Source organism: Episyrphus balteatus, chromosome 2, assembly GCF_945859705.1.
Source record: "Episyrphus balteatus chromosome 2, idEpiBalt1.1, whole genome shotgun sequence".
NCBI classification, from domain to species: Eukaryota; Metazoa; Arthropoda; class Insecta; order Diptera; family Syrphidae; genus Episyrphus; species Episyrphus balteatus.
Window position 1 is genome coordinate 129,885,282 of NC_079135.1, and position 12,881 is coordinate 129,898,162.

Sequence of the window (12,881 nt, forward strand, 5' to 3'; positions counted from 1 at the left end):
GATTGGGATGTAGCTCACGAATTTTGTGTATGATATTGTTCTTTAGTAATTGAATCGTATCCGGATTATTGCTAAAAAAAAAAAAAACAACTGTTTGCGCCAAACAGCACTCACTTTGAAACTAAGTGTTCAATTATTTCCCAATCTTAAAAAGGTTCCACGGATACACGATACTGACTTACTATCAAGATTTTTGACGTAAAATAACTTTCAGATACCGAATAACAAAATCAACATTATCTTCTGCTAATAAATTTGTTTGTTTTTATTTGAAAAAAAAAAAAAAAAAAAATGGTATTTCAAATTACCACATTTAATTGCTCTATTATATGCATTAATTTCTGGCTAAGCCGGCAAGACCAGGAAGTGGTCGACCACCCATCGAAAGACCAAGTCTTTTTGAGAATTCTTCATATGTCAAATCAGTCATTGCATTTTGTCCTTGTGTAAAAGTAGATTTACCATCTTTATAAAGCTGATTGTGAGCATTAATTTTGTCGATGTTTGCGCACCAAATGTCTAAGCGTTTAGCTTCTTCCTCTGGTGATTCGTATACCTTATTATACTCACTCTGAAATGGAAGTGTCAAAATGTTAATTAATTAAAAAAAAAAAAATAAATAAATAAATAACAACAACAAACCTTATATATATCAAAATCTGCAGGAATGCAACTCAAAACACAACCAAAAACGGCTGCAACAACCAATAATGCCAAAGTGAATTTCATTTTTTTAAAGTTACGAGAAGGTATACGAACACAAGTCGACTTAATGTTCGTTCTAAATTTCACTCGGCTTATATAGGCCTTCAAACCTTCAAAAAAAAAATCTGATTCATTTGAACTGACAGAAAAAAACCCACAAGTTTGCACAGTTGCTATTGTGCTCATAGAAACCCAAACTTAATCAAAAGTGTCAATGTGTAAATGTTTACCTTTGAAAACGATTAATATTTACTTTGTGATGTTTGGCTTTAAATACCTACAAAAAAAAAAAATTGGTAGCAAAAATAACAATAACATTAAAAAAAATCTGCAAAAAAATGTAGTAGAATTGTATATAGACCCAGTTTTTTCAGAGCGAAATTAAAGGTTAACTTAAAGGTTATGGGTTTTCATCAAAAAATGGTTTTAAGATTCAATAAAGTTGTAATATAACATAAAATCACTTAAGTTGTTTTGAATTGAAAATAATTCTTTGATATATTGAACATTTCAATTTTAAACTTTATAATACCTTGAACAAGATTTGATTTCAAAAATTCTTATAAGCTTATTGGTTTTCTTTGACATTGATCACACAAATATTTTAGTTAGCATTGTTTCAATTTTGTTTTCATAGAAATGAAAACTAACAAGTTTCGCTTTGATGATTCCAAAAACATTAATATCTTCGTTAGCAATTCTCAAACAATCATTCATTGCTCCTATAACTACTTTGACTTTCTGTAATAGTTTCATTTGAGAAATAGATTGATATGTGAATTATATTGAAATTACTAAGCAAAAACCAATAAATTCTTCAATAGTATAAGTATTAAATTGGTCCTGTGGGTTTTCAGAAATTTCCTTTTGTAAGCAATAAATTCTTTAACATTAGTCAATAACTTTGAGATACTTGCTGTTTGTGAAATTTTACTATTAAATCAAATAATATAGACAGATGTAAAAGAAAATCATTGCCTTTTATGGATTTAACTGCAAAATACAAGATTGGCTGCTTTCAGGAAACCAAACCTATACAAAATACAATTTCGAATATAAATTCATTTGCGGGGCAATTTTAGAAATTAAATTTTAAGTAAATCCTCAAAAAGGTATAAAGTGCTATTTAAGAGTAGTCGAACTTTGCCAATCTTCTGCGACAAGGTCCTATAAATAGAGAAATTATTATAAACATTAGTAAAGGTACACCAAAGTAGGTAATTGCTAAGTTGTATCAACTTTGCAGATAGAGCATTAGTTTAGAACATTTTTTCTTTCTTAGAAATTACCCAAAAACCACACCCCTTAAATTGTCCTTATCTTATTACGGGACACCCTGTCTAATGCCAACGTTAAAAAGCCATTTTGATAATCGGGAGAATAAAGTTAAATTCCTAAATTCTTGCGTCGCTGGGTGACATGACGGCCCCAGGTGCCCCCACCCTATAACCGGCCCTGTCTTTGATTTTTATTCCAAAAACAATTTTTTTTACAAGTTTTTGGAAATGCCTATTTTAATTGTATTTAAAGCTAAAGTGCCTGCTTATTCTCGAGCTACACCATCACGCACAGTGGTATACCTTTGAAGCTTATTCGCTTCAAAAATCATTTGAACGGTTATTTCTTGACGAAAAGTCAAGAAATTTGGTACACCGAAGGTGTATGGAAAATACAAATATACTAACAAATTTTTTTAATTCAAAATGACGATGACGGCTCCAAAATGGCCGGCAGAGTTAGCTTTTTTTTAAAATAGAACCAAGATAAGTTAGAAATTTATCCAAATTGACGCGAAAAAAGTATCTGTTCGTATTCAATGAAAAAATTCAAAAATTTTGAACCAAATGTTGAACCAAAATATACTTTTCTAATAGATTTTAATGTTTTGACGTTTTGCATTTATCTTAGAAACGCCAAAAAATTGATTTTTTAAAGACAAACGTCCTTAAAAGTGAAGCCTTTTAGTCGGGGACTGATCACCAATTATTATTTTCTAGTATTCACTGGGGACAGAAAGCAATAGTGACTTCTGCAAACCACTTCCTCTAAGTGTATCGCGCCCATACAAAATCAATCTCTCTTGAGCGGCCGACAGGACAGTCAACAATCAGAATTAGCTATTTGCACTCGACTATAGTCTTAGTCGTAGTCTTAGTCTTAGTCTTAGTCTTAGTCTTAGTCTTAGTCTTAGTCTTAGTCTTAGTCTTAGTCTTAGTCTTAGTCTTAGTCTTAGTCTTAGTCTTAGTCTTAGTCTTAGTCTTAGTCTTAGTCTTAGTCTTAGTCTTAGTCTTAGTCTTAGTCTTAGTCTTAGTCTTAGTCTTAGTCTTAGTCTTAGTCTTAGTCTTAGTCTTAGTCTTAGTCTTAGTCTTAGTCTTAGTCTTAGTCTTAGTCTTAGTCTTAGTCTTAGTCTTAGTCTTAGTCTTAGTCTTAGTCTTAGTCTTAGTCTTAGTCTTAGTCTTAGTCTTAGTCTTAGTCTTAGTCTTAGTCTTAGTCTTAGTCTTAGTCTTAGTCTTAGTCTTAGTCTTAGTCTTAGTCTTAGTCTTAGTCTTAGTCTTAGTCTTAGTCTTAGTCTTAGTCTTAGTCTTAGTCTTAGTCTTAGTCTTAGTCTTAGTCTTAGTCTTAGTCTTAGTCTTAGTCTTAGTCTTAGTCTTAGTCTTAGTCTTAGTCTTAGTCTTAGTCTTAGTCTTAGTCTTAGTCTTAGTCTTAGTCTTAGTCTTAGTCTTAGTCTTAGTCTTAGTCTTAGTCTTAGTCTTAGTCTTAGTCTTAGTCTTAGTCTTAGTCTTAGTCTTAGTCTTAGTCTTAGTCTTAGTCTTAGTCTTAGTCTTAGTCTTAGTCTTAGTCTTAGTCTTAGTCTTCCTCAAAACCATCACATACATTAAAATATTTCGATGATTCTTCTGCTTTTACATTTAGTATGGCACTACTCTCTTTCTTTGTAGTCCCCACGTTTAAGTTGAATGTCCTTTCAGTCTTCGTTCGGTGAAAAGTTGTCCACTTAATTTCCGTACATCATCTCTGCTTCTATCCGAATTCCTCATGGAAATGAGAGTGAATTGTTCCTTTCTTCTATTTAATAAATACACATTTGTTTAAATTTATTTTGTGTAATTTTTCCCAAAAAATATTTTACTCTTCTGGTACAGCCAAAAAACCTTTTACAATAGAATATAAATGCGGTATGATGGAAAATTAAACACGAGTCCAGTCCAGCTCTGCGGTGAACAATTTATTTTTGTATACAACAACCACGTGTGTATAATGAAAACCGCAATCAAAATTCTTTTCAAAAAATTCTAATGTAAGTGCTTGGATTTAAACCATAAAGTTTTATATTTTGATTAGGGTGTTTCGCTAGCATTTAGGTGAAAAAATTTACTTTTGGTTCTAAATCGTATAAGAAAGTACGTCGTTCGTGTTGATTTATATAACAGTTTTTATAACAGTTTTGTATAAGAGTTTATCACAAATATAAAAAATATTGCTGACAGTATGCAACCCTGTGTGACCCCAAACTAAAAGCAGCTTAGAAGCTCTCAAACTTTCAATCGTCGTTAGCCGTGCGTCGTCGTGGTATCTTCTCGAACTTAAAAGTTCCAAAAGTGAATTACAGTTGGTTAAACCACCCTAACATTCACACAGTTTGAATAAAAAAAAACTTAACCCACTCAAAAATTAAATCAAAATTTTTGTTTTATTGCAATTTGATGTTCTTCAAATGGAACAAATAAATTCTAAAAATGCAAATTTGCTTAATCCACTATATATGTGTAGGCAAGCGAGTCTTGGACAAAAATTTCTAACCAACAGGGATTCATTACATATCATATTGTTTTCATGTTATACATACATAGATTTGATTATAATTTGTTTTTTTTTTTTCAAATAGAGATTATTGCATGGACATTAAAATTTTGGCTCATGCTACGATTCCCACGTCCAGGCTACACGTGGAGTGTATAAAATAAATGAAAATTCATTTGAATTTTGTAAAATAAAAAATTAACCTTTGCACGAGCAGCTGTGGTTTGGCATAAGCTAGAGTGCAAAATGGAGTATAAATAAAGTAAAGTAAATACAAAATATGTCATAGCATGATATTTGACAGTCCACTAAGGAATTGCGAAAAGAATTTCGTATTTTTTGTATTTTTGTATGCAAACTATACAACAAATTCCAAATCCTTTACAATGGAAACATGACAAAATAAACATTCTACTTCCAATCTTCTTGTATCCTTTGTCTGAATTCTGAACTTTATAGTTTTGTTAATAAGGTTTCCTATTCCTAGACGCGAAAATAAATTGTTATTTTAAGGACCAAAATTAACGGTAGGTTGCCATATGACCAAAATGGAAAATGTTGTTTTTCGTAGAAACGGTTTTCGGGATTTTGATTAAAAAATATTTGTGTTGTGTCCTATACATTGTCCTACTCAAAAAAAAATTTTTGAACAATATTAATGGTACATGCCAAAGAACCGTTTTCTTGATTTTTGACTTTCACCTAAGGCATTTAAGCAATTTCGTCGAAATTTTTTGTTCAAACACGGTTAATTGTCAAAATCATGGAGGTGGAAAATTTGATGTCCATGCATTTTTTTAAATCAAAATAACATTTATTTAAAGTTTTTTTTTTTTCTCATTTACCAATTAAAATAGTAGGCACGCATCTACGAATATATATACCCAAAAACAGCGTACCCGGGCATGTCCATAACTCAAAAACTGATATTCAAATGACTTAAAAAACATTTTTTTTCTAAATACTACATATACACAATACTTTTTATAAGTTTGTACATCTCTTACAAAAAAAATTAAATTTTACATTAATAAAAGTTGTCCCAAGAAAAATGACGCATAAAACCAACATTTCTTAATGTATCAATATTTGAATCATCGTACAAATTGTGCTGCAAGCTGTTTTTAAAGTTGGATTTAGATTTATCATTCCACGCTTTTTTTTATGAATAAATATATAAAAATGTATGTAAGAAACTAGTTTTAGTTTCATTTTTAAGTAGCGTACATCAATTAACCGTCATTCCGGGAACGCTTGTTTTGGGGTAGGTATAGTTAGATTGAAATTTTATTTTTTTTTATGATATTATGATCAAATATCGAGGCCACTACGATATAATCTCATAAATATTTTGTTTTACTTTATGACATGAAAAATAAATTAAGGTCAAAACGTCATAATGTAGGTAGTCATACACTCATAATTTTGCATTTTTTAGTTTTTTACTCTGTATCCTTTCGAATTATGGCTGTAACATACTTTTTTATCAAAAAAGTTACAAAAAAAAACAAAAGAAAAAATTACTTATGCCCTAAGTGTTTCGAACGTGCATATCAGCATTTTTTTTGTAGAAATCGGTCCCTGCCCCAAGAAATATTTGCGGTAAATTGAAAAATATACATTTTTGTGCTCTGCCCGTTCATGAACCGACAAATTATGGCTAAAGCGACCAATAGAGCATGAAATTTTTATCATAAAACAAAGTTGATTTTTTAAGAATTCGGTCATCGAAATTTCCCACCTCCAGGATTTTGACCCTCAAAAGTTAAGAAAAAAATTCCAAAAACTAAATTCTGGATTTTCAATTTTTTTTTACATGGCATACCAATTTTTTTTTAATGATTTTCGAAAATTATTTATTTAAAAAACGGCTTAAACAATTTTCAAAACCAAAATTTTTAATCTTTATGTTGCTCCAGAGAAAATCGATTGGCTTACTTTGTTTGGAGACGAAAAAGTTGTTTTCGTAATTATTTTACTTTACTTTTTTAAATGTCTTCTTAAATTTATTATAAAATTATAAGGTTTGTAAAAAGCTTTGACATTTTTAACAACTTTAAGCTCAAAAGGAAGTACGTGCCACCCAGTCGTACATTTTATTTGTAAAACAAAGTATTTTTAGAAAAAAAAAAAAAAAACAAATTTTAAAATACATTTAAATAGCCGTTTAAAAAATTTTGTCAAGAAAAATGAAATATTAATTGACACATAAAGCAATTCCCGACTAACAATTTTGCTTCTTTAAAGCTTTATACATGCTTCTTTTGCTTCTATAAAGCTTTATAGACGCAAAATTGTTAGTTGGGTTATTCAAACAAATGTTTATTCGTTTCAAAAAATTGATTTGTCAAAAAAAAAATAAATTTGTTAAGAAAACATAAAAAATAGTTTTTTTATTTTAACATTTCTTAATTTTAACACCAAAGTTTCTAAAACGTTTCTTTGAGTAAGTTTTTCAGTTTAGTCATTTACGAAAAAGTAAAAATCAAAAAAAACATTCTATGGCGGGTGCGGTTTGTAATGGTTCAAAAAAAAAATATTATTTTTTAGTAGGATCTTTTGCTTGGCAATCGTTATAAGTTATAAGCAAGGACCCAATCCATTTTCCGATACAGTTTTAGCTTGATCTTTAAGTGCAAAGATTTATTCTTCCAGATATTGAACAACATTCCAAACGCCCCATTTGACTGAAGAAGTCTTGTTAGGTCCTATCTTCGATAGAGATATGTAATACGCACAAGGTATTGAAACTCTCTACTTTCGTAAACATTTTTTGAGATTTATTTATTTAAGGTCATCTTTTTCATAAATTGATATTCAGTCCTACAATTTCCTCTTCCTATTCCAACGTCCAAAGTTAGCTTCATTTGTTTTGGAAACTTCCTGGTACAAAAGTTGTTATCAAAGTACCCTTTAGAAGTATTCATTCTACCCTCACCTTGAGAAATTATGCACAGGAAGCTCTGAGTTCTGAGGATAGAATTTTTGATGAAAAATTTATTTCCCTGGCATGTACCTAAACCTGAAAAATTTTTGTATAGAAAGGGCACTCACCCACAAACCAAACATGAACAGTCTTTTTTTGAATTTTGGAAAAGATACAAAACCTTATTAATTTCAAATTGAAAATTATATAGATAAAGAAAAAAAATTGAAATATTTCCCAAAAAAGTGCATACTTGAAGAAAATAATTTTTTTTTTTCAAGTACCTACCTTACGAAGGAAAATAATTTTCAAATATTTCATAGCAAAGTAGCTTAAGGTAGCAAAAAATACATATTTTTCGATGCATGTAAAAACTCGGAATTTCAGAATTGAGTTTATTTTACCTCCAGGCATCAGTTTCTTTTCAAGTACCTACCTATACAAAGCTTTTGTGCATGAAATTATACATGAACCTAATCAATTCCTACATATTTTGCAATTTCATGAACAATTAATGTGTAAATAATGAATCTTCAGGGCATACACAGTTCCTCTCGAATCAACCCTTTTATAATGCAAACAAAAATGCAAATTGTAATCGACCTTGTTTGGTATATTATGTTCAAACTACATTCTTTTCATTTATGAATGGAATTTATTTTCAATTCAATTTCTTTATGAATATAATTATTTGATTCAGAAATTGATGTGTGGTTGGAATATTTCTCAGACCTCCCTGTTCGGTAGTTTTGGTAGTTGTATGAAAAAACACAAATGGCGCCCGAGTAGGGACTAGCGCTGATATCCGCTTTTTTTTACTTGCGTGATTTTTATTTTGAACGTCTGCGGTGGTTGGCGTACTCTACATGGAAATATAAAGTATTTTTTATAAACTGCATGCTTGTCAAACTGTCAAGTTGAATTTAAGAACATGGAAGTGAAAGTTTACATGCGGCATTAGTAAGATTGCTTAAAAGAAAAGAAGAAAACGCAGCATGGATTTCCCTAAGGCGCACATCCGCGTAGTTGAATATATTAATTCTATGGGTTTCATATTCATATTTGCAAAATAATCAATTTAAACCGATAATTGATAAAAAAAAAAATAAACATGACATGCCTGCTTGTTTAAACGGATGAATCGAATTGCTTTAAACTTGGTACTGAGCAGCGTTTCTGACATGAGACGTTATCTTATAAATCGATGAACCATGGCAGAATCCATGAAAAAGTGACGCCATTTTCTCCCGTTCCACCTGAAATTAAATAGGGTAAATAGTAAATTATTTAAGTTTTCTACTCTTTCAGAACCTTTCAGAATACAAAAACTTAAATAATATGTCAAAATCTTATATATAAAAATGAGTTCATTTAGTGTGTGTGGCCGATAAACTCGCGTTTGGCTGGTCCGATTTTGGTAATTTTTTTTTTGTTTGAAAGGTATTAATGTGTAGATGGTTTGTATACAAAAAAAATAATACCTTTTCTCGCATCTTTACATAGCTGTCAATTTGTACGAGTAAAAAAACACTCTCACTTAAAAAAAAAAAAAATAAGCTTAATTTGTAAACAAATTTATTAGACAGGCTTTCAAAATAATTATTATCGTTTAAGGCCTGATTTTGACAACATTTGCGTATATGTTAATAGTTCGCAAACATGAATTTAATCAGATTTTGTTGTGTCATGCTGTGGATATGTATTTAGGTATGTATGCAAAAAAAGAACGATTAAATTCTATTTTTTTTGATCAAAAGAAGTTCAATTCTGAGGAGTACCTACTTTCAACTTCGTGATGCCATTAATGATGGTAATGTTAATGATATTGGTCAGTTCACTATTTTGCTAACTTCATACACTGGTGCACACTGGGGCCTACTGTATGGGTGGCTGATGTGATATTCTTATATATAGTAAATTAAAGTTTGGTTTTGTGTACGTTCGCTAACCGGCCAAAACGGTTGTCTGATTTTCTTAAAAGAGTAGAAAGTTTATTACAAAAAAATTGATGATTTTATAGGGTAAATAGGGGTAACAGTACATTGAAAAAAGAGGCTATTTTCTAAACGGTAAGTTTTAGAGATCTGATTTTTTTAAATTGATAGATACATTTATTGTTAGTTTGGAAAAGGTAATGAAAAAATTCTAAAAAATTTCAAAATTAAGTTGTTAAGGGTTTTTTGCAGTCAAAACATGTGATATACCTTCGACAAAAGATTAATTACAGATAGGCAAAATTTTGTACAGAAATTTGAATTACACCATTAGAAAGATACTAAAAAAAAATAGGCGTCTTATACGGATTTTTTTCATAGACCCTGTACTTTTAAATATGAATTTTTGAAAAAAACAAGGAATTTTTAAAAAACTGCGAAAAATTTTAAATTAATAGGACATATGGGTTTTAATTATGCGCATGCATGTGCAAATAATTGAATTTTTAAAATTATTTTTGACCGAATAACGGGAAAAACAAGTTTTTTTGTTCCAATTTTTTTGGCCGTTTTTAACTGTTTTTTATTTTTATCTTTTTTTCTTCAACATATAGATGAATGAAATTTACTGTGTAGATAGATAATAAGCAAGACTATAATTGTATATTTGTATCAAAATGTAAACACAATCTTGAATAACGGTAAAATAAAGTTCTATTTTTCAACACGTCACATCTTTTGATTGAGAGCACATAATAATTGTATTTAACTTTATTGAGCATCTTGATGATATTACCTTTCATTTGATCGCACATATCGCACATAGCCGTACATCAACTACAAGCTACATAATGTTAAATTAAAAACTTGAGAAATACCTAAAAACACCTGTGGAGATCGGTTGATCATGACCAGCCACCAGTGGTGGTGACCAGTGTGGGAAGTACCGTAATCTCAGTTTGAACTTTTGATATGGTTGGCTTTAAAAAATTCTTACTTTTTTTGTAGGCATCGTAGAAATATCATTAAAACGTCATGTGAAAGGTGAAATAATAGGCTTTCACATGATCTAAAATTTATTATAGGTTGTCATCGAAAAAATTGATTTATAGCATGAGAAAATAAAGTATATGTTTTTTTTGTTTTTATTAAGAGACAATTAAATTGATTCTCTCCATTGCATCCATGTTGCTTACAATCAATTTTGAGAAATTCACATAACGCCATGCTTTTCATAGCGTAGGAATAGCTTGCCGAGCGAACCAGTTGAGCGAACCACGCTCATGGCCATTATGGGGTAGCATATTTCCGCTGACTCGCACATGCTTTACGAAAAAATTTAACTATATGTAGGTACCAAAAAGAGAGATCAAAATATTTTCTAAAGTCGAGTAAAAATGGGCGTAAGAAAGGGCAGGCTAAATAGCATACACATTATTCAAATTTATAAAGAGCCGTTAAAGTGCGATATTGATAATAGGGTGTATTTGCAAAACGCTGTTTTTTTAAAGTGCCGTAACAAGCCGTATTGAAATATTTATGGAAAAAACGTTTGAAAGAGTTAATAACTTTGCATTGTGAAATTTTGTGTGGTGCAGCATTGTAGTGCATGTAGTGAGCATTTTACTTAGGCTACTTTTTGCTAAAAGTTTAAAAGTGAATATTTTTAGACTCATTTTACAAACTTTTAAAGTTTTAATCCCCTTTTTTTTTGTTCATTACAAAGTCGAAAATTGGAAATAAATACAAGAAATGGCGGAACGAAGTCCGCCGGGTCAGCTAGTTATCTAATAAAAAAGTCGGATTTCTTAAGAAAATACATTTTATCTCGGTTATTTATGGAATATTCTCAACAATGTTATACCATTTTGAAAAGAGAATTGAACACACCAACCTTTAAGGCAACTTGCCGAAACATTGTAGTGCATTTTTTTTACACTATGGCTCATTGAATTAGAGTCATGTAAAATTTTTTAGTACTAAGTTGGGTAAAAAAGTAATATTTTCTTTAAAACTGATACAGCTGAGTTAAAATTTTTGAATGCATTTGATAGCAGGGTTATTCAAGGTTCCGTAACAGAAGAAAAAAATGAGAAAAATTAAGATTTGTAGTCACGGCACATGAAAAACCGTCAGAGGGTGACCATTTTTCCGACTTTTTTTCAAATGCCCATAACTCACAAAATATATGGCTGCGATTTTTATATTATTTTTCTGATAACTGTCTCCACCTACCCTATCTACCGTTTTCGTTTCGACGTTAACTTTTGGGACACCTTGTATAGGTAAGAGGAATTTTTTTGCCAATTTGAAAAATGCCATTCAAAAGATAATGAAAAATATTAGGGGTCTATTACAGATTTTTTTCAAGTCTCTGCGTTTTGAAATATGAATTTTTGAAAAACACCTTATTTTTAAGGGTGTATTTTTATTTTAAGCAATTTTTTGGAGCTTTCAAAAAATCTCAAACTTATGGGACAGCGCATGCATGTGCAAAAATTGGTATTCTTAAATTATTTTTGACCGAAAAAATGGAAAAAATTTTTTTTGTCACAAGTTTTCTTACCTTTTTTTACCGTTTTTTATTTGTATCTTTTTTTCTTCAGCAGATAAATAAATGAAATTTATATTGTATAAATAGATAATAGGCAGGGCTATATTTTTGTGCAAAATTAGAATCAATTTCGTATACACATTTTTGGAGATCTGTTGCCCATGACCAGTGTGGGAAATACCGTAATCTCAGTTTTAAATTTCAACATGGTTGGCTTTAAAAAATTCTAACTCTTTTGTAGACATTATAGAAATATGATTTAAGCGTCATATAAAAGGTGAAATAACAAGCTTTAAAATTATATAATATTTATTATAGGTTGTCATATAAAAAAATGGAATTAATGGTGTTAGAAGATAAAAAAGATTGATTTTTTTTTATGGATTGGGTTAAAAAAAATCTAGCTCTCTTTGTAGATGGCGTACAGACATTATTGATATGAATATTTTGAGCTGAAATCATAGGCTTTGAGATGGTAAAAAATATCAAAGGTTGTAATGTATAAAAATGGATTTAATGGTGTTCGAAGAAAAAAAGATTGATTTTTTAACTTTTTTCATGGAAAATGATTGTTTTCAATAAATAATTTTTATACCTTTTATGCAATGTAAAAATTTAAGTATGGCTTTATTTTTTAGAAAACATTTTAACTTTTCAATGGTGTAATTTTTTCTTCGTTTTGGTAAACTTTTCGTTTAACAAAAATTTACACCACGCTCCTTCAATCACCTTTTTTGTCTTTCACTTTTACCAAGATTAGGATTTTCTCATAAGTCAAAGTCCAAAAAAAGCTGCAAGGTCATACAAAATTTATTCTATCAGTTTTTTGGATAAGGTAGAAAATATTCTTTTTCTCATTTACATTTTCTTTAGTATTACTTCTTAGTGACCATAGTAATATAGAATTGGGAATAATAAAGTCCTCCTTCCTGAATTTCTTTTTTTTTAGTTCCCAATGAAA

The 12,881-nt window shown here is 29.9% G+C and overlaps 1 protein-coding gene across 1 annotated transcript; it reads right to left on the minus strand.

Moving 5' to 3' along the window:
- Positions 1–309: 309 nt before the first annotated feature.
- Positions 310–916, minus strand: LOC129912684 (protein CTLA-2-alpha-like). The gene is made up of 2 exons (XM_055991040.1): positions 643–916; positions 310–571 (listed from the first exon to the last, which is right to left on the minus strand). Exons 1-2 carry the CDS (start codon positions 889–891, stop codon positions 335–337), a joined length of 486 nt encoding a protein of 161 aa, XP_055847015.1. The 5' UTR covers positions 892–916; the 3' UTR covers positions 310–334.
- Between the last annotated feature and the right edge of the window lie 11,965 nt (positions 917–12,881).

Coding starts and splice junctions, on each gene's coding strand:
- LOC129912684 (XM_055991040.1), bottom strand. CDS start 891: ATGAGCACAATAGCAACTGTGCAAACTTGTGGGTTTTTTTCTGTCAGT. Junction 572..642: donor CAGATTTTGATATATATAAG/GTTTGTTGTTGT, acceptor CTTCCATTTCAG/AGTGAGTATAATAAGGTATA.